This window comes from Motacilla alba, chromosome Z, assembly GCF_015832195.1.
Source record: "Motacilla alba alba isolate MOTALB_02 chromosome Z, Motacilla_alba_V1.0_pri, whole genome shotgun sequence".
Taxonomy (NCBI): Eukaryota; Metazoa; Chordata; class Aves; order Passeriformes; family Motacillidae; genus Motacilla; species Motacilla alba.
In genome coordinates this window covers 56,280,703-56,308,557 of record NC_052046.1, presented here as the reverse complement: position 1 = coordinate 56,308,557, position 27,855 = coordinate 56,280,703, and the positions used below count along the sequence as shown (strand labels likewise).

The 27,855-nt window shown below is 38.8% G+C and overlaps 2 protein-coding genes across 24 annotated transcripts in view; one reads left to right on the top strand and one right to left on the bottom strand.

Annotated features, from left to right (window-relative positions):
- The window catches only part of PSIP1 (PC4 and SFRS1 interacting protein 1), a 34,943-nt gene extending 27,672 nt beyond the window's left edge, over positions 1 to 7,271 (bottom strand). Inside the window, exons 1-3 of one of the 3 annotated variants that reach the window (XM_038125204.1) lie at positions 7,109 to 7,271; positions 3,729 to 3,915; positions 2,746 to 2,822 (exon numbers count right to left, since the gene is read on the bottom strand). In XM_038125204.1, coding sequence (XP_037981132.1) covers positions 2,746 to 2,822; positions 3,729 to 3,800 — 149 coding nt within the window. In that variant the 5' untranslated portion in view covers positions 3,801 to 3,915; positions 7,109 to 7,271. Of the gene's footprint in view, positions 1 to 2,745; positions 2,823 to 3,728; positions 3,916 to 4,362; positions 4,533 to 7,108 lie in introns of those variants that run through there. The other 2 variants (XM_038125202.1, XM_038125203.1) reach the window with 2 other exon arrangements.
- CCDC171 (coiled-coil domain containing 171) overlaps positions 5,629 to 27,855 on the top strand; it is a 206,358-nt gene continuing 184,131 nt past the window's right edge. For 16 of the 21 annotated variants that reach the window (XR_005255448.1, XR_005255450.1, XR_005255449.1 and 13 more), the window contains exons 1-6: positions 7,340 to 7,524; positions 10,485 to 10,658; positions 16,417 to 16,549; positions 18,043 to 18,217; positions 20,757 to 20,854; positions 25,799 to 25,945. Coding sequence is in view for 17 of the 21 variants with exons in the window: in XM_038125193.1 (XP_037981121.1) it covers positions 10,537 to 10,658; positions 16,417 to 16,549; positions 18,043 to 18,217; positions 20,757 to 20,854; positions 25,799 to 25,945 (675 nt within the window). In the remaining 4 variants the exon portion in view is untranslated. Of the gene's footprint in view, positions 5,738 to 7,339; positions 7,525 to 10,484; positions 10,659 to 12,040; positions 12,233 to 16,416; positions 16,550 to 18,042; positions 18,218 to 20,756; positions 20,855 to 25,798; positions 25,946 to 27,855 lie in introns of those variants that run through there. The other 5 variants (XM_038125189.1, XM_038125184.1, XM_038125200.1 and 2 more) reach the window with 5 other exon arrangements.

Here is a 27,855-nt window from a genome sequence, read left to right as displayed (position 1 = left end):
TACCCAGACCAAAAAGATGGGTAGGCAGACAGAGCAACTGGGAGAGACAAAAATAGGAAAAAAAGTTGCCTCTCTTCTTCCCTATTCTCTAAAAGTAAGCATTTTTCCAGCCTCTAAGCCTTTGCCCATATTATCAGGCATTGAAAAACACCTGAGAACAGCTACTGTGAAAAGGTTATGAAGCTAACTAGGCTGCTGCAGTTTAGCCCTCATGTACCAATAAAAAAAAAGGAACAAGAAAAACTGAATGAAAAGAGATTACCCTAACATAGAAAGTCCAGAAACTAGTGTTCAGTGTGACCTGTTTGTCTGTGACCAAACAAAATTTGTACTGATATGATCTACTGCCACAACATATCCAAATAAAGTGTTTATTTAAATAGTATTCATTTTATTACTCTCCCTAGATAGAAACACATTCAGTTGGGTTTTTTACAAAACTTAAGAGAAAACAAAAAAATCACAAAGTACAGATTAAGACTTACAGGAATTTAATACATTCAATTAATATTATTTCTAAAAGTCAAGTAAGAATTATTCCCAAACCAGTCTTGCTTTCTTTTTCCTGCTGTAACCATCTGTGCAGCCTGAAATCCTGACATCCTTTATAAGGACTTTTCAGCATGATAAACTGATTACGTGACTTTTCAGAGTTGCCACTACTTACAGTATGACAGACTATACATACAGCCTACTAAAATGCTGAAGATAGAGTATCTAACTTTGCACAATGTGTAAGTCTGAACAGTGAAAAGCGCAGCACAGAACAAGTTTACCGAATTTACTTTAATTACCATGAAAAAAGTACAAGAAATTGTTAACTCTATATAATTCCTGATGGATCACTGAAGTCACTATTTACAACTAAAAACCTAAACAAAATTACACACTACAGAACATAAGTCTCCTTTGTCACCTGATCAGTTCCTTCCTATTGTAATTTATAGGTATCTGCTGTAAGGAGTAAGTGAGACCAAGAACTTTAAAAGTTTCACCTATTATCACTCTACAGATCTTAAGATAAGCAACATGCTTAACAAACACCATACACTGCAATGTGTGTGAAGCAGAGGCAAAACGTTTCTCTGGTATTCTAAGGATTTCTGAAATGTAGTAAACCAGAACCTAGAGCCTAACAAAAACCAAATCGCAGCAAAACTTTATTCAGTAACTACATCAGAGTGAGGAACATTTGAAATTACTCACACAAACTAGAAAAAAAGCCCCCAATTACCAAACCTTTCAAATCCAAACACCTCTTAAGAGCCCTACATGAAATCTGAAGTTGGACATAAAACTTCTCAAAACTTGCACAGGTGGTTCTAAACGTTTAGATGAGGAGTTATTTCTGTCTTCCTTACATTCAACCTGCATTCCCAAACTTATTTACAACTGCACAACACCTCACTGCAATCCAGAATGACACACACTTCACCAACAACAGAACCAAAGCAGTATTGCATTGCAGTTGCCAAAGAAAAAGTTTGGTTGTGTGAAAAATTTAAGAAAAAAAAGGTAACCTAACACATTTTAAACGATAATTAAAACAATGGACAAGACGAACCTCACAACCTTGAATCGAATTCCAGGAACTCTTCCTTATCCACAAAATTACACACAGAGAAAAACTCTATTCAAATTTAAAAAAAATTAGCATTGAAAGATTTATTGAAAGATTAGCTAAGAAAAAGCATGATCCAAGCATATAGGTATCTTTTTCATCACAGAAAGCACTTTTTAAGAAAAGTAATAGCAAGTAATGCCAACAGTAGGGGATGCTTACTCTTTAACTCAACAGGACAATGTATCATCTTAGCAAAATACTTACATGCTAAAGATGGATACAAAGTAACAGATTAAAGCAATTTCAATACATTTAATAAGATGAAAAAAGCAAAATCCTTCCACAAAATGAGAGAAATGGACAACTTTTGCACACAACTTCAATCTGTCATTTTTTAAAGAAAAACAGAAGAATTAAAATTACACTAATGCAGGTTTAAATTGCTTGGGTTTCTTTTAGCAACTCAAACAAAAAATGGAGCACCGAATCTGATGATGCCTTAAATCTACAGTAACCGAACCAGTCATGCTAAAAAGCAACACACTAATTTTCAAAAACAGATAACTACTTAAACCCCAGAGTATTTTCTATGAAATCCAGCAGTGGAAGACATACAGTCTCTTCGAGCAAATACTGTATGACCGCAAAACACTGCTCATAGAACCCAAAAATGAGTATTTTGCAGGTTGATAGGTATGAAGCAAACTGTACTTCTTCATCTCTCTCTCCAGACCTCATAAACATAAGGCCACCCACAACCCAAAACCTCATCAGGAAAAAAACAAACCAAACAATAAAAACAACTCCAGTACACTCCAGATCGGTCCATCTCTCAAATTTTGCCTATTTCACTTTCTTTGAGAATATAGTATTGAGAATTTTGACAACATACAGGACTATAACTAAGCTCATTACAGATAAAAAGAAAAACCAATCAGCCACATCATTGTGGGTACAATTTTTTTCTTCTGATGAGCAAAGCATACATGCTATGGTTATGGTCTACCATTCACCTGAAGAGCTTAAGTAAATGTTACATCATGTGCTGACAAACCAGATCAATTTAGGAAGACGTGCTAATAAATACAATAGTTTGAAATACACTATATTCAGAGAAGATAACTTTTTGTCACAGCATTTAAACATGAAAAAAATACAACCCTGAAATATAAAGGACTTACGTCTCATGGGTGCCAAAAAAGAAAATAGGCATTTTATTCATAGGCGGTTTTACTGCTCCATCAGGAACTTCATCCACCTAGGAAAAACACAGCCTATTATAATTCAAAGCAAGTAAGAGTCAAGAACAGTTTAGGAGGAGATATGTAAAAATTAGGCATTAAAATGGGAATTAAAAAAGCTACAGAAAAGTAAAACAGGAACTTAAATCTCTTTTTAACAGTATGTTAAAAAAATAGCAGAATCAAAACCGGTATTAGCAACAATAAAAATTACATTACTTTCAGTTTACAGAGATACTTTTCACATGACCTCTTCTCTTAAAAGGAGAAATTACAATGTTTTACAGGTAAAAGGCACAATTCAATTTCATCCACATACTACCCCATCCTTAAGGAAAAGCAACAGGAAGACTTCCTACCCGTATGCTGACCTGATAACTTGTGGAAGCCTAAACACCTTTACCAGCATAAACACCTTTTTACCTCCATTCCCACATCCAACAAATGACCTACAGCAGTCCCAGAACTTGGCATGCCTTTTCCACTGGAGCACAGAGAACACAAAAAAGGACTGGACAAGTTACCACATACACTTAGCCTATTTAAGAGAAATAGGCACAGTAGACATAGCCCACTTAGGAGTAATCTTGCCATAAATTCGTGGTTTTCTTTTGCCAAGAGCAGTTATTTGGGGACACGATTATTGAACAGCTCCAGGGGCCTGCACATGCTCCAGCGTCAGGCTACCATACAGCAGTCTTCATTCCATAAAGCCGCGTTACACAAATTAGGACAACTAATGACTACTAGAGAGGGCTACTTTTTACGGTATGGATCTGCAATGTGACTGCAAAGCCGGTTCCTACCCCGGGAGCCGAGACGCGTCCTCCCTCATAGGAGGCGAAGCTTGAAGGTGCTGCTCAGCACAGGTGTGTGAGCGCACCCCGCAGAGATCGAGGCAGGGGGAGGAGGGGGCGCCTTACCCTGGCCGGCCAATGGGGGTAACCTTTCATCTTGGCGAAGATCAAGTCTCCGGGTTTGAAATCTCGGCTCATGTTTTCTCACCGACGTGACTCCCTGTTGCCGCCAGGCGAGCCGGGCTCAGCGAAGGAAAGGCTCTGCGCCTCCGGCAACCACCGAGGCACTGCCAGCCACACGAGGTGCCACTCGCTGCCGGGATAAACACACCGGGGCGGGAGAGAGCACAGAAGGACAACACAAGAAGGCACGTCAGCAAGGGCGGGCGGCCCCTGGCTGGGGCGCGCTGCGCCGTGCCCGCCCTTCACCCCTGCAAACAGACCCCCCGGGCACTCGGCAGCGTCAGCGCCCGCCCGCGGGCAGGGCCAGGCCGCCCCGGCCGGGACAGCCACCCGCCACCTTGTCCCGACCTCCCCCGTTCCCAACCGGCGCTCGGCCCCTCACGCACGCGGGCACTATGGCGCGAGAGCGCTGCAGGGGGGCAGGAGGGGGGAGAGAGGGGGCGCGCGGACAGAAACTCCGCCCGCCCTCCTCTCCTCTCCTCCATCCATCCATTTTTCTCTCTTTCCCTCTTCCCCCGACCCCTCTTTCTTTCTCTCTCTCTCTCGCTCTCCCCAGCCCACCCGCCCGCCGCTTCACCGCTAGCGGTGCACTCGCCGCTACCAAGCGCGCTGGCGTCCGGCCCGCCGCCCGCCGCGGGAAACACAGCCGCGCCGCCTCCTCCCGCCTGCGGGCCGGTACCACCCGGCACGCCGCACAGGGACGGCGGGGGAGCTCTGGAGTGCCGGCGAGGACTCGGCGATAGCCCTGCCGTAAGACAGACGCCTCGGCTCCCGCCTCCACGCCTGGGGGAATGCGGGTAGCCAGGAAAGTAAAGAGCCCCCCGGATCCCAGGCAGGGCTGGAGAAAAGAATGGGAAAAGTCTCGTTCGCTTCTTCTCCCCGCAGTCAGAGAAGTGGTTCGTTCCTCCTCCGGTGGGGGCGGAGCGGCCGCGACGCCGCCGGAGGCAGCGGAGGTGGATGAGGAGGAAGAAAAGAGGAGGAGGAGGAGGAGGAGCAGCTGCCGCAGCGGCGCGGCTGTGGGACCGCCCCCGGCCGCGGTGGCGGCGGGAGCCGAGCTTAGGATCGCCACGCACACGGAGGAATGGGCCCTGCTCAGCCACGGACAGGCTGGCGTGGTTAATGAGCGCCAATCTACTTTCCAGTGCGACTGTCCCCGCGGGGCCCTTTGTGTGTCTCATGCCCCACGAGTCTGTTAGAGAGCCGTTCCCTTGCCGGGCTTTTCATCCCTTCCTGCTGCCGGACCCAAAGCTGCCCGTGTTACCCGGGTACTCACTCCCCAGCCACTTGCTTGATGTCCTGACTTCCCCCCGCATGCAACAACTTACGGTTGTTTTATTTTCTTAAGCCTGTAACAGAGTCCTTACCTGCTACTTTAGCCGCCATTAACTCTTGGGTTTGGTGGAGATTTTTTTTTCGGTTGGTAGATTTGTTATGTTTTTTAACTAGGATTGCTACTAATTCAGACTCTGTTACTACCCTTGTCCTCTCCATATCTATTCTCTCCTGGTTGGTTTACCAGTCCACATTAAGCTTCCTCCTCACCTAGCGTTTCAAGCCACTATGCCCTCCTCTCCTGTTTCTGTCAGCTGATCTCCTTAGTGAGCACATCAGCCACTGCCAGCCTCCCCACAAATATCTCTCTTCAAAGTGAAGATCTCAAAACCACATGTAAACCCACTACCTTATTTCTTATGGCCTGCTTGTCCTGTTGTGTCTAATTCTAGTTCTGCATCAAAAATTAGCTTGCTGGTCAACTCTCTCTGGGTTTAGGCCTATGTGATGGCCCCACCTGCAAGTCATAGTATGGCACAAAAAATTACTCCTTACACTGTTTTACAGGGGCAGACCTAGCCATTTCATGCTCAAGTTTTCGTCTTTGGTGTGTGGCCTGATGCACAAGTTCTACAAGTCAGTTCTCTGCCAGCTCCCCTCTGTGCTACTTGAACACAAAGGTAAGTCCTTGTGAGAAGAATTATCTTATCCCTTTCAGTATTGATCCTGAAACTCAAGTCAGGTCCAGAACACTCCCTGCAGTTGCCACAGAGCAAGTTGTGATTTGTTCTAGGCTCTCTCCTCCTTAAATGCAAAATGTTGTTTTATAAAATTTAACTGTAAAATTTCACACCATCTGTGTTAAGCAAGAACAAACTGCATTTTTCCGATGGCTTAAACAAGTCAGACCTGTTTGATTTTCTTGGAGGTGGCAAAGCTCATATGCTTGACATCAACTTTCTCATAAAAACCAGAAAATTGTCAATATATTAAGACAGATAAAAAACTTTCTTCCTATGTAAAAATGAATGACCACTTGGTGCAAAAGTCCCCATCCCTGGGGGACATAGAGACATATAGATGCAGCACTTAGGGACATGGTTTAGTGGTGGCAGTGCTGGGCTAATGGTAGGACTTGATGATCTCAGATGTCTTTTCCAATCAAAATAATTCTATATATGGTTCTATATATGATATTTTAGTATGGGAGGAAGGAAAGGTGTTCGTTTAACTACATGCATGCAGCAACAGTATTGTGTCTACAGTAATTTTTGTGAATCAATGTAAAAAACAGTGTGTGGGACATTTTGGGCAGTTAAGCTAATATTACTACTGGTTCAGAATTTTCCAAGTTTTTTACTGCCAAAAACTATCACACCATTCAAATATGATGCTAAGTCTCTGCTTCCTTTCATATTATCACATAATTTATATTTTTTCATTAGCTGAGACCATTTTTCATATTAATTTTTGACAACTCATCAGACAACAGCAGAGATGACATCTTCACTCTGTATTTTTGATCAAAAAAACCCCAACCATGTTGCTATTAAAAGAACTGCAACATAATGAAATCTATTGTTGTGAACCTGGGCAAAGAACTTATTTCATTTGGTACTAGGCATTTAGAATAATTGCATGATGGAGAAACACAAAAACCATGGGCAAAAGCCAATTACAGAAATCAAGTTAGAGACTAGAAATTAAGTTTTGAGTCTTTATCTCAGAGGGTGAAAATATTACAGAGCTTTTTTCCTTTTTATTAAAACTTCAATTTGTACCTTGAAGGATATACCACTGACACGTTACTGCTATTGTCCACTTTTCTAGGATATGGTGGGGTGGATTTTATTCACTCACTCGCTTATGCTGCTCTTGTTTGACGTCATGTATGTTTACGTCTGGGTCTCGAAGTTCTCAGTAGAGATGCTTCAAAGAAACCTTTCCCTTTGTGCAGTGAGGCGACCAGAAGGGGAATGGTAACCTTGTTAGAGGTCTCCCTCATCCACCCTGCCGTGATTTTTGTCCCAGGGTCTCTCGAAACCATTTACCTGTTTGTTTCTCGTGGCAATACCAGGGAAGAATGTGCTGCCCCGAATCTGAGGCCATGCACATCTCAACCCGGCTCTCAGGCCAGTCGGTCTTTTCCATTTCCTGCTCCCTCTTTACGTTTTCGGAGCCCAGGGCGCGCAGGACGCGCCCGGGACAGGCCTCGCGGGGCTGCGCGCGGGGCTGCGCGCGCCGCCGGCCCGCCCGCCGGTGACGTTCCGCCGCGGCCGGAAGTTGCCGTTGGGAGGCGCGCCGCGCCGGCCGCGTCCCTGCTGGCGGGACCTGGAAACGGCGCCGTGCTTCCCGGCGCTTCCCGGCGCTTCCCAGCGGCCGTGCTCGCCCCGGCTGTCCGGAGCGGCCCCGGGGTGCTGCTGCTGGAGCTCTGTTCTGACCTTGTTCACCCAGCCCTTCCTGCCAGGTAAAGCGCCAAAGCCGCCGTTACGGCATGCGCTCAGCCAGCGCCGCTCCGGGGCCAGCGGTGCGGAGGGATGTTTCTACTTTGCTTTTTAGCTTGCTTAAAATTTCCCAGCCTGCGTTAGTGAAAAGCTAGTGGTTCGTTCAGCCGAAACTGGTGAGCTTTTATAGTTGCAGCACAGATGGGGTAGTTCCGCCTGGCTTTGTGTGTTTCAAATTAGTACATCTTGGTTAGATTCAGTTTTCTGGAGGGGACATTAGAGATCCTCCCGTTCCATTCCTTTGCCATGGGCAGAGGACATCTCCCGTTAAACCAGGTTGCTCAGAGCCCCATCCGGCTGGTGTTGGAACACTTCCAGGGATGGGCAGCCACGGCTTCTCTGGACAACCTGTTCCGGTGCCTCAACACCCTCACAATACAAAATTTCTTCCCCACATCCAGTCTAAATCAACAGCCTTCGTAAAGCTAGTTAGGCATATTGAGAAGTTCATGAAGAGAATATGACACAAGTTTTGTAGGTAACATCCATCGAATGTATTACCTCCTCAAGCAAAAACTTCCTAACTATTTTATTTGACTGTGGGGCTCTGATGAGCCACTCCATGCCCCTTGAATTTTTTTTTCCCCAGTTGAAATAGCATGCTTTTGGAGTGTATCCATTTGTGTGCTAGTAAACTATGGATGTGCGTCTTTGCAGAGAGATGTTGTATATTCAAGATCATTAGCATTCCCAGAAAACAGTCATTAGACATTCCGTTTCCCTCCCCGCCAAAGTAATTAAAAGACTTAAAAGTGATTTTAGAAGGTTCTAAAACTTCAAGGTGATATGGATGTGTCAGAGGAGATTTTGCTTATGTTTTGAGGCAGATTTTTTTTTCTGCTGCATCTATTTAGTTGCACCATTTTTTGTTTTTCATTTTCTACTTTTCAGATTTTGGTATAAAGCCAAATATATATTTTTGGCAATAAATATTAAGGAAAGGGTGGTATAAAAAAACTAGTTTCTTAGTGTTCAGAGCTATGTCTGAATGTGAAAATTTGACACAATTGATAGAGTTATAGTTTCCTATACCAGGATACCTCATTTTCTTTTTTATTGAAGTGATTCGTCTTTGTTGAGTACAATACTTTGTCAAGATTTTCTTCTCTCACATGAAGTTTCTAGTATCCAAGTCAATAATAATTTAATGGAACTTAACATGTGTCTAGAAATTATACTACAGGCTATACTTTGAAAATGAGATTTTGAAAATGAGGTTTTCAACTATTTTCTAATTTGAGATGGAAAGAAAGCTATGCCATTTTCTCTAGGAGTGTGAGTGATTGTTGCATGGCAATTACTATGTTTTGAGTGTTATGAACACATGCACCAAGGTGAATTCTGGTGGGTAGATGAAAAATCACAAAGGATACATGTAGCTATTCTATATGAATATTCTGCTTTTCTGTAAAAACAAAACAAACAAAGAAAAAAACCCAAACCAAAAGCTCAGTGTTGTTACAGGTAAGTTTATTTTTGGTGCATTTTCTGTTAAAATTATAGATTGAAGCAGAGATGCATTTTTTCCTTCTCCATATTTCTAGTGCAGCCGCTGGAATGAATAAACTCAGTTTAAATTAATATATTACACCAACTGCTGCCATTGGACACCACAATATAAAATATACATTAAAGTATTAGAGAGCATTGAAAGGAGGGCCGCAAGGTTGGTGAAAACGTTATGAGGGATGACTGAGGTCACTTGTTCTGTTCAGCCTGCAGGATGCTGAGGGGAGATCTCCTTGCAGTTACACCTTCCTCACACAGGGAAGTGAAGGGACAGGCACTGATCCTTAATCTCTGGTGACCAGTGACAGGAGGGAGGGAATGGCCTGAAACTGAGTTGGGGGGTTTAGGTTGGATATTCAGAAAAGGTCCTTCACCCTTAGGTGAAGGTGGTTAGGCCCTGTAACAGACGCCCAGGGAAGTGGTCACAGCACCAGCCTAACAGAGTTCAAGAAGCATTGGGCAATGCTCTCAGGCACATGGTGTGACTTTTGGGATGTCCTGTGCAGGGCCAGGAGTTGGGACTTGGTAGTTCTAATTGGATGCCTTCCAACTCAGCTTATCCTATGATTCTGTGGACATGTGACTGCAAACCAGGGAGGGTAAAAATGGAGTCCAGGAGAGTTTCCTGTTTTGGACTTTATTGTGGATGTCCATCTGCTATCATGTTCAAAACCAAACCTTTATGGCTCATTAGTATTGAATGTTGAATACAGCTTATATTTCATGTTGCCTTGCTTTAATTAATGAAAAGAGGTCTTTAATGAGTTTGCTGTGCAACTTGACATTAAACAATGGATTTTTTTAATCCATCGAATTATATATATGCATTATAAATATGTTGTCTATATTGATTTCTTTTTTATTGTGATGCTAAATTAATGATTTTTTCTAAAGATTAATGGAGTTACAGTTCAATTTAGAATTCCTTCTGTACAGTCCTAACTATTGTTGATTTATCTAATACAATAAAAATATGTTAAAATAGAAAATTATAGGTTTGCAAAACACTTGGAAGACTTGCTGTGTTAAAGGCTATTATCAGACAGCAGACCAGTACATTTGATCATGGTATAAGCATTTATCTTCAATAGAATTATTTTGTAGAGAAATGGAGTTTGTAATATTCATACAAGATAGAGGATCAGTGTGTGGGAACAAAATACTTTTTATTGATATTCTGAAAACCTTGGCAGGGGATATTCTGCTATGATACTATATATGTATATAATAATCTACCGTATTTAAGCTTTGAGAATTAGAAGTACCATTCTCATAGATGTCTGAAACTGTAGAATTATAGTTGGTAGTTGTTCACATGACCTGGTAGTAACACTGTTTTCTAACTGCTTGTGAATATTAACAAATGATTCTTTCATTATGTTGGCAAATAAATTAAAGCATGTCTCTGTTACAGATTGCAATGTTTTTATGATATGGAAGAATCATCTTGGAAGCTTGTGAAGTGAATGTATCGTACAGTCAACGATTCATTCTCCAGAGTTTATAGTTTATGCAGCTTGAAAAGCTGTCTATTGGCCATCATGAGTTCATCCTCTCCAGTCAACTACTCTGTCACAGAAGCTAGAAGGTGAGCTTCATTTCTGGTTATTTTTAGACTAGTAATATAGTTCCTGTTTTTGTGGTTTATTTTCTAGATCTCTGAAATTATGTAATTCAGACTGAAAAAGAACCAGCCACAGTGTGATATATGCAAGCTATGCCATGTCAATACAGTTATTAGACCTTAGAATTATGGAATGGCCAGGGTTGGAACAGACCTCAAAGATCCTTGAATTCCAGCCCTTTGCTCTGGACAGGGACACCTTTCACTGGACGAGTTTGCACAGAGCCCCATTCATCTTGGTCTTGAGCCAGCTGCCAGGAATGTGGTGTCCATAGCTTCTCTGGGCAACTGGTTCCAGTGCCTCACCACTCTCACAGTAAAGGATTTTTCTAATATCTTCTAAACCTTCTCTCCTTCTGTTTAAAGCCATTCTTTATTGTTTTGTCACTGTATGCTATTGTAAAGAGTCTCTCTCCATCTTTTTTGTAGACTCCCTTCAGGTGCTGGAAGGCCACAGTTGGGTCACCCTGAAGCTTTTCTTCTTCAGGGTGAACAAACCCAATTCCCTCAGCCTTTCACCAGTTCACCTCAGGAAAGGTGCTCTATCCCTCTCATCAGCTTCTTGGGCCTCCTCTGGACATGCTTCAACAGGTCCATGTCCTTCCTGTACTGGATGCAGCCCTGCAGGTGGGGTCTCAGCAGAGCAGAGCAGAGGGGCAGAATCCCCTCCCTGGCCCTGCTGCCCCATGCTGCTTTGGATGCAGCCCAGGACACGTTTGGCCCATGGCTGGGTCATGTCCAGCCTCTCCTCCACCTGCACCCCCAAGTCCTTCTCTGTAGGGCTGCCCTGATCTGTTCATTCCCAGCCTGTGTTGCTGCTGGGGCTTGCCCCCACCCAGGTGCAGCACCTTGCACTTGGTCTTGGTAAGCCTCCTGAGATTCCCATGGGCACCTTCTTGAGCTTGTCCAGGTACCCTTGGATGGCATCCCATCCTTCAGGTGTGTCAGCTGCACCACTCAGCTTGGTGTCATCTGCAGACTTGTCCAGAGAGCAGCCGATTCCTTTGTCTGTCTCATTAATGAAGATACTAAATAACACTGGTCCCAGTATGGATCTTGAGGGACACCACTTGTCATTGATGTTCTTTTGAGACTCTGAGACATTAATCACTCTCCTCTGGATGCTACTGTCCAACTATTCTCATATCCACCAGCAATGAGACCACTCATCAAATCCATTTCTCCAATTTGGGAGAAGGATGTTGTGGAGGACTGTGTCAAAAGGCTTTACAGAAGCCCAAATAAGTGCTGTCTGTAACCCTTCCTTTATCCACTGATGTTGTCGTGTTACTGGATGATAAATTGTCCACACCTGGTGAGCTAACACAATGGTTGTTCTCCTACAGCCGTTGGCCTGTAGAACTGCACAATGCACATTGTGTAAGAAGGAGAACTGGAAGTTCACCAGCTCCAGTGCCCTGCCAGCTTGACTGTCAGCTGTAACACTGGTGTCCCTGACCACTATGGACTACCAGAGAGACCCCCAGGACAGAAGAATACATGTGTAGAGGAGGGGGAAAATACTTAAATGATAATGGGTAAATTATTATCATGTGTATTTTTATTCTGGGACAATCAATGAATCTGTATGTAAAATACAGTGTATAATCAGAAACTTTCCTATACTTAGCATGCAAGAGTGTAGGAGGAGCTACCGCCTTGTGCATCTGGCCAAATAAAGAATGCCTGCTTATTAATGCTACTTTGCTATTAAGGAGTTTATTTGATTGAATTTTTGGCAGCAGTCACTCCATCATTGCAGGTGTGCATACTGGCCATCTGATGTGCGAGAATTCTCACATGGGCATAGGGGACATGACAGAGGTAGTTTTTGTCTCCGTTTGGGAACAGTGGAGCCCCAGAACGGTTTTGTACAATAGCTGTGGGGGAAAAGCTTGGTTATAAGTATTGCACGTGGCTCTTAGTTTTTTTTAACCTGGTATGTGTTTGATCTTTGGCACAATTAAAGTAAGCTTTAATTCCTTTCGTTTATCTTAACTGGGAGAGCTGTTTGTCACTATTTAAAATCGGATTGTAAAACCTGCTGGTTGTATAGAAATAGCAAAATTCGGTAAATAGATACTTTGGTTAGGAAGTCAGGCTACAGACAGCTTCTTCAACTGGAGAAGTTTAGCATAATTACACTGCTACATAGTAAGTGAAAGAAAGTTTCTCTGATACAAAATTACTCTACATTTTCAGCCATATGTGGAAGAAAAGCTAGTGAAAACTGTTTCTCTGTGATGTTTTATATTATCTGTAAATAGCTGACTTGTGAAGTGAATGTGAATTTTTGAGTGTTCTGTGATGTAGAACTCAAAAGCTATTTCACCTGCTCATATGCTTTCTCAAAGAGTCTTAAGCACTACCAAAAATGGTGTCTTAGATAAAAGCTCTAGTTGCTAAAATATGTGTTTTCATTCAAAACCAATGATCAACAAACTATTAATATGTGAAAATGGAAGTGCAAAGCAGTCTCTGATTTCCTCTTAGATTGCAAATCAAACATGGTTTGAAACTTCCCAGGGATTTTGCCTGATTTTGTGACTTAAGCTTCCAAGAACTTTATGCTTGTAGCACTTTTACTGGTAAATGAATATGGAAGGAAGACTCTTCTACAGTAGGTAGTATGAAGTTTTCATAAAGTACTTACTGCATGTTCTGTGAGGATTAAAAAAAATACCACAGAAATAAGGTGGTTAATTAAGGAGAATTCCTATTTTATTTGAAAATATTTAAGTAATAAATTAGTGAAGCATTAACATAATAATATTCTGCTAGTTTTCTTGTCTTTTTTTTAAGTTGCTGATTTTGCTCTGTACTAAGAACAAAAATAGGCTTTTCTGCTTTGTATTTTTAAGTTCTTACTAATAATATTGTAAGTTTAGAAGCTGTGCATAAGAAGTTATTTTTAATGCTTTTTTTCCCCCAGTACTTACAGCTATGCTGTTTGTCTTCATGCTCTTACGCACATTTTTTATTTCTCTAATATCCCTAATTTGCTCTTGTGGTATCACTGTAACTTGTTTGTGGTTTTTTTTTATTTTATTTTTTTTATTTTTTTCCCACTACTGGTCCAGTTAAGCACATAGTTAAATTTTTCTCTGGGTAAGTTTTATTGTGCAGGTATCTCCAGTGCACTCTTTTTTTTTTTTTTTTTTTTTTGCTTGGATAATTAATAGAAGAGTTGAAAGAAAGAGCTTCATTTAAAGCTGATTGCCATAAAAACCAAGGTAATTTCCTTAAAGATTTGAAGGTATTTCTTTTTAATTACTTTACAAAAAGTAGTTGTTCCCTTGCTTTCATTTCATGTGCTCTCCTTGCAAGAAGTATTGAATATCATCAGGCTTAAGTAAGTAGAATGACCTCCCCACTGCCCACAAACTATCAAAATGGTTACCGTTTTCTCAGTCCTTGTTCTTTGCATTAGTCATCCCGAGCTTTCAGTTCAGGTCCTGTTTTTCCCCCTACCCTGTGCTTTGTTAACCTGGGTGCCACCAGGTTTTTGGGTGTCTTTAGTTGAGACAGATACTGCTTGTATAGTCCTTGAATAAGACAACTTGCCTTTCATCTCTTTTCCCCAGCTGTAGGAATATAAAGGTCTACCAAACCTGTTATATGATGTCCACAAAAAGTCTTTTATACAGTTTACAGCTCCTCTTCATGCCGAATTGATTTTTGCCTTTTTCTTTCTTTTATATATATTTTCTGTATTCTTTACACATATGTATGTAGCTCTGTAAGCTATAATAGTATTCATAGCTAGTATTTTACTTGCTCTATTAGACAGAAAGGCAAAATAAATTACCCAGTGGCTCCAACCTGGAGGTCCAGGGTTAGATTTTTGGGGATACCAAGGTTGAAACTAGCTCTCCAAGACACATTTTCATAAACCAACTTTAGTTCCTGTCTAAAGTGGGGGAATTCAAAGAAGGTTGAACTGGGAGGAAATTACCTTACTGCTTAGATCTCTAACTGGGGATTTTTGTCAGATATGCTAGTTTACTAAACATGAAAGTTATATACATGTTGTGCTATATGTGCATCTTCCACCTGGCGAATTTTGCACCTAAGGATCCTTATAAAGGTAATGCCTTTTTATCACCTAACTGTGTCTGGCTCATGATTTTAGGATGAGTAAAAATGTATCTCTCACTGTTCAGATTCTTCTTCCTTCCTTCCTGACTTACCACCATATTTTCTTAATTGGATTAGCTAGGAGTTGCTTAAAATAATGATCAGGTTACTGATCGTTTGCCCTTTGAGATGTGTTGGTTCCTCTGGGTATGTAAATACTGAAAGCTAATAATGTGCCAGTGGTTTTCTTGCAGTACATGTGGCTTTTAATGATCCTTACCTCTACATATATTAAAAATATAAAATGTGTTAAGTACATGGCACCCTGTGGACCAAGTACTGATTACATACAATAATTCTGATCACACAGATGAAGTCCATCTTGTTTTTAATGAAGATTTGACAGAATTTATTAAATTATAAAATATTTATAGGCTGCAGCTAAAAATGTGAAATTTCATCATTTTTTGTTACTGATATCTTTAAAAGCTACATTTAATCTAGAACACTGTTCACTTGTTGATGACATTTGTGTTAGTCAGCTTATGTGAGAAAACAAATATCATCAGGTAAAAAAATGTTAATGGTGCCTGTGCATAAATCTAGGAGTAAGGTGATAATTTTTTTATTTTGAAAAACCCAGTATACTGGAATTTATTAAACTGTTCTTTCTGTAATTAATACTTAAGACTTCAAGTAGACCAAGGTAAGCTATTTTAGTATTTTCAGCTCTGCATGAAATGATGCCAACTTTTTTGTTTAGTTTAATCATGTTTCTTTTACAATTTAATTCATATTTAGTGGCCCTGACAACTTCCACTTTTGTGTGGAGCAACTGATTAGTAGAGCCATCGTTACATAGCTTTAATAATTTGAGAAATGATGTATATCAAATAACGTGAAGACTGAGTTTCAGCTCCTGGAATACTTGGAGTTGTCCACTTTGAAGTTATAATAATTTATTGCAAGATTATTAAGCTTGTTAATTAAATATGTATTTTTATACTAATTTTTCACTCTCTACATAAAAGCTTGTTTTGATTATTTTGATATTGCTTGTGATGCTCAGATGTGAATCCTGTTACCTGCCAAGGAGATTTTCTTTTGGGTGAAAAAATAGTGGAAATAACAGAGTATTTTAGAGGACTACACATTTAGTTTGTATTTTTTTTGTGAACCATTGTTTATCTATAGCTTAGATGTATATATTTTTGAAAACAAAATGTGGAAGAGTGAGATTTAGCCCACATTTATGCATTTGTTTTATGACAGTGATGTTTTTGAAACATCAAAACATTTTGAAATGTTAAAAAATGAGCCTTACTGAAGAGACAGACAGAAACTTGCTAGTCATTTTAATATATGTTATTGAAATTATGTTTCTAACCATCCTGGAAGTTTATGGGATCAATAGTAAAAATAATGAAAAGCATGCTTAAATCGACTTAGGGAAATTAAAAGTGCATATCTGATATGAGTTCCTGCTTCTACATCTCACTCAATTTGCATAATAAGCAGCAGTAGGCATAGCTTTACTTAAGTGACTGTATAGAGCTTCGGACCCACAATCTGATAATTGAAATAAGGAAACATTAAAACTTACAAGGAATGCTTATGTTTTCTTTAAAACAATACTATTTTGCAGATTACATAATGAGGAATGTGAATTACTACAGAGGAGCAATAAGTCGGAATTGGATTCTGTTTTAGGTCTGAAATGGAAACTTCTTCAAGCTAAAGAGGAAAATTTGGACTTAACTATTCAACACAATCAAGAAGTAAGGACTTCTTTTTCATTTGCTTAATTTTACTCCTGGAATAAATGTCATCTTGTTTCATTGAGGTAATATTCTCAGATGGTGGATCAAAAGCATAGTCCATAACTGGAAAATATGAAGAAAGGTGTCACTGTACAGACTTCTCATACCTGTTCATAGATAATGTAAGCACCTCTGCTGTCATTGTTAATAGTTAAAGGTGCAGTAGATAAACCGAGCACTTCTCAACAGTAAAATGCAGAAGAATCTTGTGCACCCTGAGCTCAATGTAAGAGAATGTTGTTTGTTTTAATCCAGATAGTTCCATGGATCCATTTTTTTTGCAATGACACCACAGTTGATAAGCCATTGGGAAAATAACAATGTAACTGAAGCACAAGAGCAAGTCATTGTGGGAGAAGCAGGCATATCTTAATTTGGGTACATACTCAGATAATAAATGTACATGGAACAACAAACTTGTTTTATTGGCTGTATTTAGCTGAAACCAGATGAACGAGCATCCACATCAGCTTCTCCCAGGAGATTGCTTAGAGCAGAATTTTTACCTATAGTAGTAATAATACTTCTTTAGCAGCATAGTTTAAGTTTAGATTATCAACTGCCAGATTGGCATTAACAAATGTGGGAAGTGTGCCTAGCAGAAATATACTGAAACTGATTGCAACTCAGCACCCATCTTTTCCTGTATTTTTTTAGTGGGGGTACTGATATTTAGACTAAAGAAAAGATTGAGTATATTCTTAATGGTACTTTATTTCAGTACTAATTTGCTGCAACAACATCAAGGAAATCCTTTGTAATGCGAGTGATTTCCTATGTATGAAGTTCTCATTAAGACTATTGCTACTTTGTAGATGTTCTGAAGGAATATGTATTTTCTTTCCATCTTCTTGTGTTGAAGTATCTTGAACTTTCTGAATCCAGTTTTTGGCCGCAAAGATTGTTTGTCAGACTGTATAAGATCCCTTTTGGAAGTGTTTTCTATTCTTAGTTTGTTGTGTGATAGCATTAAAGGCATCTGTTTGACTACTGAGCACTATTGGACTGAATTTTATGTTTGTATGTATATTCATGAGTTACTAGGTGTTTGATAGTCTAGTATCCCAGTATGACTGTTCTGAATATTACCAGAAAGTCGTCTGGAATATAATGTTTCTCTTATTGCATTTTTTTCCTCTGAGGTGCAGGAAGATGACAGAAATATATGGTAAATTTTTTTGAGTTAGTATATTTTTTGAAAAATGGAGGCGTATATTTAAGGTACATGAAATTTATCTAGAAAAAGGATCAGTTCACAAAAACCAGTGAAGTATCAAAATGTGCATAAACATGCAGTTGCAACATTGTATTTCAAATTCAAGTGGAATAAGATGGCAGTTGTGAATGTGAGTCCAAGTACCTTTTAAAAGTATTCTGTAGGTGTATTTCTGTAATATATTGCACTTCTTCAAGGGAACATTGTTAGCAGTTTTGTGAAATTTATTTTCTAGGTGTCCAACTATGAAAAACAGATAATCAAATTACGGTCAGAATTTGAGAGAGGAGAGGCTATTCGACAAGGTCTGGAGTATGAATTGGCAGTTGCCAGAAAAGGTGCCCATCTGAAAATGTGTACTGCAGAGGAAGAATTAAATGATGCAAAAAACAAACTCGTGGAACTGCAAGGTAGGTTTCAAAGAAGTAAAGATGGAATAAAAGCTAAGTCTGTTTTAAATCATTAAGGTAAGTCAGAAGCAGGGACTTCATTAAATTTTCTAGTTTATTGCTTTTTTTCTTGAATCTGTCTTCCCATCTCTTATCCATCTGCTTTTGAAAACTCATAGGAGTTCACAAAACTCTTACTGTCTCATGTGTGGATTAGAACTAACTGGCTAACCCTTCCAACCCTTCTTTCCTCTTGCCCATCACCTTCTGTTATTTCTTCCATCAGTGCTGTCTGTGTATGGAACTGTAATTATGATGTCTGTCTTCACATCCAGGTTATTCCTGTGTCCAGTAGTTCTTCCTTTTCCATTTCAGAGGGGAAAAAAAAAGGAAGAAAAAAGAATAGGAAAAATTAACTCCTGCTCATTTGTTTGCACTATTTCCCGCAGCTTCATCATACTCCAGAACTCCAGAAGTTCTCATCCTACATGTATTTCCTTTCATCTTTTCAAATGTTTCAAGCTTTTTATTGTTCATGTCTGCTTTATTTTCTTCTCTTTGTTTTTGTTTCTTTTTTTTTAATAGTAATGTGTGTTGTGACAATAGTATATGGAAGGGAAAGTTTTTACGTAGATTTTTTATTTCCTGTTACTTTTGTATTCAGAAACTCAGATTTCCTTTATACTCCTCAAACAGAGAGATTTCTCATTCTTACAAGGAAATAAGGTGCATTTTTAGTTACCTAAACTACTATATCTATTTAATCTAGTACAGGAGATGTATCTGTGAGTTTGATGAGCTGTTGATATTCAGTGAAGAGTTTGGAGTACCCTCAAAGATTTTAACCTTCCAAGAACCGAAACAGAGTCTGGATCTTGCTAGTCCTTAAAGTAACAAGTATTTTTAAGATGTTTGGAAAGCTGAACTTCACTCCTTTGGAGAACACATGAATAATCAAAAATCTCAGGGATTGCAAACACATGAAAAATAATGAATCTTATGGACTGTAATCTGGAAGAAGGCATTTTTTCCCCCTTTGGAAATTTCTCTGTGATTACAAATGGAAGATTTGAATTGCTAGTTTCTTACCTAGAGCAAAGTCATGTTTCTTTCCCAGTGTGCTGGTTTCCTTGACAGTATAAGAGTCATGCCATGCAGGTATCAAGAGGCAGGACTCAAGAGGGACTGATACTAATGGAACCACAGCACAGTGAACCTAGTCTGCTGGACTGCCTGTCACTTTCCTGAATGGGCTGGGCTAACATGTGGTGAGAGGACTGGAGAACAAAAAGAGGATAGGAGAGGCTTTACACAGGCAAGGGATGTCTTCTTAAATGCACGTGTGTTAGTTTCTTTCAATATCATAGTCAATAATTTGCAGTCTATCAATTGACAACAAATTCCATTGGCTGAAATTTCTCAAACTTTTTATGTCTGTGACAAGTGCCAAAGAAACCAAATTATAATTTTGCTGCTTGATTTTTTAGCAATTAGTAATTATCTGCTTCTTTTCCTTTGCAATTTGGAGCCCTTCCCACTTCCCATTGTGCTTTGGTATGACCCCAGCATATCTCCTCAGACAGAATGCTTCATTAGTGCCTTGTACCCTTCAGTGTTTGCTCCAGATTTTTTTCTGCAGTTCTTTTTCAGGGTTGATTTTCTGCCATCTGGCAGTCCTTTCCTGTCATTGTGTCCACTGATTCTTTGTGCCATCTTAATGTGCTCTCTTAATTTTGTTCTTTTCTGACTAGGAAGAAATGTCAGAAAACTGGGATGGATTTGAAATAAAATCCTCTTGCAAAGTGGTGATGACTTAAATGCCAATGCAACTAGTTGTATTCAGTAAAATAAAAAGCTGTTGTAAAATATTTTCTCCTATAAAGGTTGTGGAGGTTTTGCTTACAGGTTTTGAAGGTTTCCGTGGCATCTAAGCTTTCACAGAAGAGTGTATATAATGTTCCCCATCTCAGGTCATTTATGGGCTGAAGATTTAAATGTCTTGAGGAGCAGTTAACCCAACCTACCTTAGGTTTATCTACAGTCTCTTTCATGCAACAGATGCCTATCTTTACTGTCATTTAAACTGAGCTCAAATTTCATTTATACAGACTAATACCTATATCAAAAATAAAATATTATTTAAGATTATTTGCCAGATTATTTGGAAATAATCTAGCAAAATGTAGAACACTGAAATTAGGTGTTCCATTCTATAAAGATGAAATTTCACAGAATCACAGAATATGCTGATTTGGAGGGACCTAGAAAGAATTATCTCAGGTTTTTATCCTTTTCCGAAAGGAAAAGGTGTTTTAATTTTTAAAATCTGTCAAATATTCCTATATTCTTGTGGGAAAGGTGTGATAGGAGCACAAAATTTGCTGGTTTCTTCTTAGTGAAGTTGGTGCTTTCCAGTGCTGGGGAATTAATGTTGCAGTGTTCCACCAGGTATCAAAATACACAGAAGAACTGATGATCATTATGTGTTTGGGGTTTTTTTCTGGATATGTTTTGCCATGCTGTTTCCACCTTTTTTTTTCTCTTTTTTTGTAAACAATAGTACTCAATGAAAACCTTCAGCAGAAAGTGACAGAGACTGAGAAAACATTTCATAATGCTCAACAGAAGTGGGAAGAAGAGCAGCAAAGACTTGCAAAGGTGATGGATGATATCAGCAGAATTTATAACAATGAATATGTATTCTTTCTCAAAGAAAGAAATGAAATAGAAACTATTTTACTGGTATGGTGTATTAATAGTTGGAAAGTTGCATGAGATAATTGCTGGAACTTTCTTGGTGTGAAGTGTGTAGTGGATTGAGGTCTTTCTGATGTAGGAAAAAATCCCCCAAGTAGCTAAATGCTGCAGAGTATTTCTGAAGAATATAGCCTTATTAAGTTACACTTGATGTGTCACAGTCTTTCTTGCTTTGATGAAATGTGTTCTGGCTGATTTTGATGGTAAATGCCTAAACCAAGTCACCAGTGCACAGTCCATTTGCACTGTCATGTGATACTGGGTCAGTAAAATCGGGGCACCTAACACCCACTGGTTCAATTTCCCTGTTACTTCCCCCAGTATGACATCCAATAGCCTGTGAATATGAAAACAGTTTGTATAATATGAAGACCACATACTTTCAGGGAACCTGAACAGTGATGATGGGATTTCGAGCTGTGCATTGTATGTTATTTACTTCATACCACATAAGAAAAGCAAGCATTGTTGGAAATTCTGCCATTTGGTTAGATAAAAATCACCTAATGCTAAGAGATGGCATTATAATCTGTTCTAGAATGTGGGGTTTGTTATTAAGTAATTAATTTCATCATATTTCCTGATTTATGCTGATATTTATTTTTCCTTTGGGTGTTAAATGTGTAAAAAGTAATAAAACTACAAACTTATTTTTACACCTTTTTTAGACAGTCAAGCAATTCAAAACTGAAATATGTTTAGAAGAAATCATGTACCATTATGGTGTGGAAGTGCTGAGTGGACATACCTAACTTTTGCCTGCTCCACAAGGACACAAGCAATTACACCACTGTACTTCAATTATACTTTTATCTTTTTAAATGTTGAGTTACATATGTTGTATCTTACCTATGTAAGAATACTATTTGATGAAAAGTCAGAATGTATTCAGCTGTAGTTATTCTTAATAAAAAGAAGTGTATACAGAGGCTCTGTTAAGGCTGATAGACATTTGAATTGCATAATGTATGCAAAGAATAGATTGCTGCTAAAAGATTAACTTTTTAATATATTTCCTTCCTTTGTGGTCCTTTCTAAAATGTGATAGACTTGTCTCCGTTGGGTGGGCATTGGTCAAGCAGTAGAAAATTTTCTGGTTACTTTCTTTCCAGCTGGTCAGCTCCAAGCCTGGGACAGAACCAGTCTTCCCAAATGACGCTAAATTTACTTGGCAGCTTGATAGACAAATTCTGACAGCAAACCTACCTGTTATACTATGTTGTGGTGGTGTTGCTCAGATTCTATATGGCACCTGTAGAAGCAGCTTGCAAAACAAAACAGGGCAGAGACACTCCCTGAATTATGTATATTTCAAAAGTACTGTGTGCTGACTCTTCAGTTGTTTGAAGGCAAGATCTGGAAGAAGTGGTGCAATAATGACACCCAGGTAGTGTGTGGATAAATAGTGTTTCTGTGCATGGACTGCAAAAGGAGTTGCATTGTGCTGTTTGTGTTAATGATGAAGAGACCTGGTGGTGGAAAAGAATCCCTCTGATTTGAATTTTCTCTGAATGAAGGATAAAAAGGAAATTCCCTGATCCCCTCAATAATTTTGTCGATATGTTGAGCAGTACTTTGAGAGACTAATTGGGAGAACTGTAAAGGTATAGTTAAAAAAAAAAAGACAAAGAGAAGGTTTCAGAGGAGAATATGTGAATTCATTGACAGGTGATACCCTAAGGTCCTTCTCAAAATATGAGTCAGTTTTCATTCAAAGTCAGTGTTTTGGTTTAGGCTATGAGGAGATTTAACTCTTAGACACAGTTTTCTTATTAAGTTGCCAGGTAAAGCACGCTAAGAGTGGTGCCTTGGCTCTGTGTTCTGGTGAACAGTAGACTGACTTAAGTTGAGGAGGGTTTGGAATTGACTTTTCATCTCTTGTATATAGAGTTTAGAAGCGTTTATTCAGTGCATTTAATACTGTATGAAAATAATGATGTTTTAAGAAGTATACTGTACTCTTAGAAGTGATGTTTATCCTCAGATGAAAAGGAACAGTGGCTTGCTCAGATCATTATATTCTCTGTCAATGTGTGTTGATTTGGAAGTGGAAGGTGATTTGTAGAAGCAGGGGTTTGGTTGCAAGGGTGTACTAAAGCTATATAATTATTCTCTCCTAGAGTATGTGGTTCACTATTAGATGTTAACTCCCAGTATGCTTTGAATAGCAAAATTTTTGGATTTAGTTCAGTTGCAAATAGTTCAGTTTTTCTGCTTTGTTTTTGTAGTTGTTTTGTTGCTTTGTTCCCTTACCCATTACCCTAGTTACAGTTACATATAGTTGTAAAATTCTGGGAAATAAAAAATATATGCATAAGTGTTAAATCTGGACTTGACTATCTTAGTTGTTGTTTGAAAGTTTAACTTGGCAGATTAATATCAGATGGGTCTAGGTTTGTGAACTAAAGTGTTTCAAATGTGTTCCAGTCTTTAGTGTTGTGTATTTACAGTCCTGTTTTAAATAATTCATAATTATTTTGAGGTATGAGATGAAAGCTACATAAAGTGGTCTTAATATGTACGAAGAAGCAAGATTCTAAACATGGATGGCAAATCCTTGTTCTAAACCTGCACTTTGTGAACTACAAGTGTGAACTTAGCTATGAAAATGCTGAGATAGGCATAGAAATTAATTCAGTTTAATCTACTAAAATGCATCTCTATGATATAGAGTTAAAGTAATCCTCTCTGCTTTCTAACAGAGAAAGTTTTATGTTGTGCTATATTAAGTATGCTTAGCATTGTGTTTGGTACATGGGAAAAGATGTTGGAGTTCATTAGTAAGTGCAATAGCATCATCTTGTGGTGAGTCAGAATATAGTATTCCTTCACAGGAGCACTCAGTTTTTCCTTGGACTCTTTGTGAAATTATGTTGTTTGTACACATTCTAAACCAACCGACCAGCCATGTTTTTGATAAGCAGGTATGCATAGTGAGCATGTGTGTGACATGCAGATACACATTTATATATAAGGGTGTTTCTTTTTTAGCATGGTGAAGTGTGTTTCTTTCTGAACCCTCCAAGTGCGGGTAACTGCTGGAACAGTCTGACACAGTTATACTGTGTCTGAAAAGTTCTGAGACTTCAAGATTATGAAGTCGTGTTGACTTGTTTAACAAGCTTGATGTACTATTCATGTCAGTTTTTTGAAGTCTTGACATAGTATTTTCCCAGGAAGCTATGCATTACTTATTTCATATACACTTTTCACAGCTTGCTTCTGTTAATATGTGGAAGATAAATCTGAAGAGAAATATTTCTGTATCTTTCCAATATAGAGAAGATGAGAGTAGTTGTAAATTTGAGTAAAAGTAATATTTTTTTGCTTGCTCATGGGAAGAAATCTCTCCATTGTCTTGGTATTACAGGCAAAGGTAGAAGATTACCTTAAATTTAATTAATATCTAGGTAGTCTGTTTTTGAAATATTTTGGTTTACTGAGGTTCCTGATTTTTAATTCACTTGTTTCACAGGCATGCTCCTTTTTTATCTTTTCAGAGAATGCCAAAAAATCATGCCATAGTGCCTCCACATGAAAAAAGAGAAAATTAATTAACTTTTTCAGTTACTAGTTGGTGATAATAGAGTGGCACTAGGTATTAATAAGGGAGTCATGAATCCCTTAGTGTAATGTTTAGGAGGCCAAAACTTTCTACCTCCACTCATGAAGAACTTCTAAAATTTGCTTTAAACTTTGGAAAAGATTCATATTTCTTTGATCTTCATGTATAAACATAGTTCTGTCAAATTTCAATCTTCCGAAGAGTCGTTCTTTATTAATAATTAATTTTCTTTTCCTTTTCCTCCCTGCTCTGCAGATGCCTTATGATTAGTAATTTTCAGGAACAAGATTATGTGATGTAAGAGTAATAGCAGAATTTGTAGACCATCTGGTTTATTTTCACAAAATCTCTCTTGCCACGATAAATGATAGGAATAAATGAACAGGAGGACTTATTATAATCTTTCTGTATTTTGTGTGGAAAGTAATTGGCTTTCAAAAGGTCTTCCAGCTAAGTCACTGGATTTGTAACTTGTTTCTGATGCTAGTTATGGAAAAGCTTACTCCTGTCCACTAGAGCAAAGCTATTCTTTTTTAAGGCTTCTGGAATCCCCAACTTAAATATGTGCTAGGCTACTCGGGGCTCATTACTTGGCTACTTTCCTCCGTGTCTGGTGTGGCATGAATGAGGATTTTGTAGTAGTGACTCCACGGAGCTGCTGAGTCCAATAGCGTTAGTAATTACACCAACCTGTATCTTGGTTCAGCTTTCAAAAGCAGAAATTGTGGGGGTGGGGGGGGGCGTGGGGTGGGGGCAGCTTAGTTGTTTTATCTTTCCAAGAAATTCATAATTCATGTAACTGATTTTATAATTCCATTTCTGAGAAAAGTCCTCAGAATCGTAGAAATTAAGAATATTTATTCTATGGGAGTAACTTTCAACAAATGTCTGATTATTTGATTTGAAGTTCTAACAGAATAATAACAAAGTAAAACTTTGGTAATTTCATCAAATGCACTTTACTGTTTCCCTCTCCACCATTGCCATTGAGCTGCGAGAGAGAACAGATTGGAGGAGCAGTCTTGTACTTCTTTAGAGAAAAATTTCCTGTGGATAATTGGCTCTGATTTTAGTATTACTGCAGAAGGTCATGTTTGTAGTGAGTTGTGAGCCAACATATGTCATCTGGTGGTGAATGAAGAACGTCTGTTGTTGGGTAAATGCTTGACATGTGCCGATGTGTTAGATTTTATTAACCTGTTCTGATGCAGTCTTTGCTGTTTTGATCGTTCTACTTTATCTTAGCAAAAGTAAATTTTAATGCCTTATTTCTTTAATAGGAGCTGAATAATGAACTGCAAAATGTGCGCAAGAAATTGAGAGATGTGGAGGTGGAACACAGTGGCTGTAATGAGGTGCTGAGATGCCAGGCCAATGAACTTAAATGCAGCACTGAACGAGAGAAGAGACTTTTAAAGGAACTTGAAGTAAGGCTTTTTGACTATTGCTATTAATCTCAGCAAGCACTGACACTGAGCAATTTCATTTTTAAGGGATGGGACCTTCCAGTTAGGCTGGAATTCTGTGTACTTGATGAACAAAATATTGAACATCTGTTTGCAGAAATGGCTGAACAGGTGAATGCCACTTTTATTATGAGCTTGGCTCAAGACTTGTGTTTAAACAGCAGATAGGAAAAGGTTTATATAAGTGTGAAAACAAGGCTAACTTTACTTCAGGAAATCTAAAGTCTTAATTTGTCTATCTGCTTATATATTTTGGTTTAATGGATTTCTGGTGGAGAGTCTGCTGGAGCTGCAAAAATTGCCAGATGATGTGATAGGTGAGGGAGTAGAATATTGAAAGGTAACAATGATCTTCCAGCAGCTTCCTGCTAGAGTTAGTTACTAGAGTTAGTTACTGCAGGTTTAATTTTCCTCTCTGTTGAGTGACACCCATGGTTGAGAAGTCTCTTCTCTTTTGAGAATAATATCTTGTAAATAGGCTCTTTACCCTAACCAGCTAGTTTCCTCCTAAGTTTCAGTATTTTATTTGTCAAATGATAGGTTTTGTAGTAGTTATGTTATATGTTTGTACAGTCTGGACCAAGACTTTCTTGGTACAACATTTGTCGTTGCAGAGAATCATATTGAGTGGACAATTATTTATCCTGATGTATGTTTTCTACCAAAGGCATCTTTAAATATTTTCTGCAATGGATTTAAAAGAACTGTCACTTAAATATTGAAACCTTAAAGGAACAAATGACATAGTTTTCAGTGGTGGTTTTTTTTTCTGTTGTTTTTCTCTTAAAGGCAAAATAAATGTTTTCAAGTGTTGATTTTTAGGTAGGTAGAGTCCTGCATTAAAGATTAAGCACAAAAGAAAATTCCTACAGGGCAGATCAAAGCTCATCAACTAAAAACACTGACTTATTGACCAACAAGGTAGACCTTTGTGCCCTCAAAGAATTCTACAGGAAATCTATTGTCATGTATTTTGAGCTGCACTTATTGGCCTAAGTGGAATTGCCTTCAGTTGGAATGTGTTGCATACTGTGAAGTTCCAATAGCCCTTTCAAAAAGCATCAAATTTTGCTTCCCTGTACTTGAGTAAGGACTCTTCTTATGACCTCATGGCTTTTTGTATACTAACAGAGAAATCATAAGCTTAAAGGAGGAGGAGAAAGGCAGCAAATAATTTATCTTTTTAAATACTTTGATTGAATATAGCCACCAGCTGTAAATTTGAAAAGAAAGGATGCAGTTCCTTGAAAATGTACAACTGCTATACCCGAATGATGGTCTTATTAGGGAAATGCTACCTACTAACCATAATCAGAAAAAATTTTTTTTTCTTCTAAATTTTTGTTACTATTTTAACTTTCTGAATATCTTAATAATGTAAGAAGACATATTCAGTCTGCAGAAAAATGAGTCTCATGTTACTTATTGATAAGGATAGCTATTTAGGCAGTGATTAAGGAAAAGTATGTGATGAAACTGCTTGCATTTAAAAGTTAAAGAAAATTAGCACAGGTCTTTGAATCAAAAATAAATAAACTAGGTTAGACTTCAATACATATCCTGTTGGCAGCTTGCATCTCACTCTACCATCTTAGAAGTAAATTGCATATGTGTAATTATCTGAAAGGGCCTACAGTAACCTTGTAGATGGTGATTGTACCAATTCCCTGGGCAGCCTCCTCCTATGCTTTGCAACCCTTGCCACAAGGAATTTTCTCCTCATATCCAATCTAAACTTCCACTGGTACGAACTGAGGCCATTTCCTCTCATTCTGTCACTTGTTACCTGTGAAAAGAGACTGGCTCTCACCTGGCTACAGCCTTTCAGGCAGTTGTAGAGAGTGATAAGGTCACCCCTGAGCCTCCTTTTC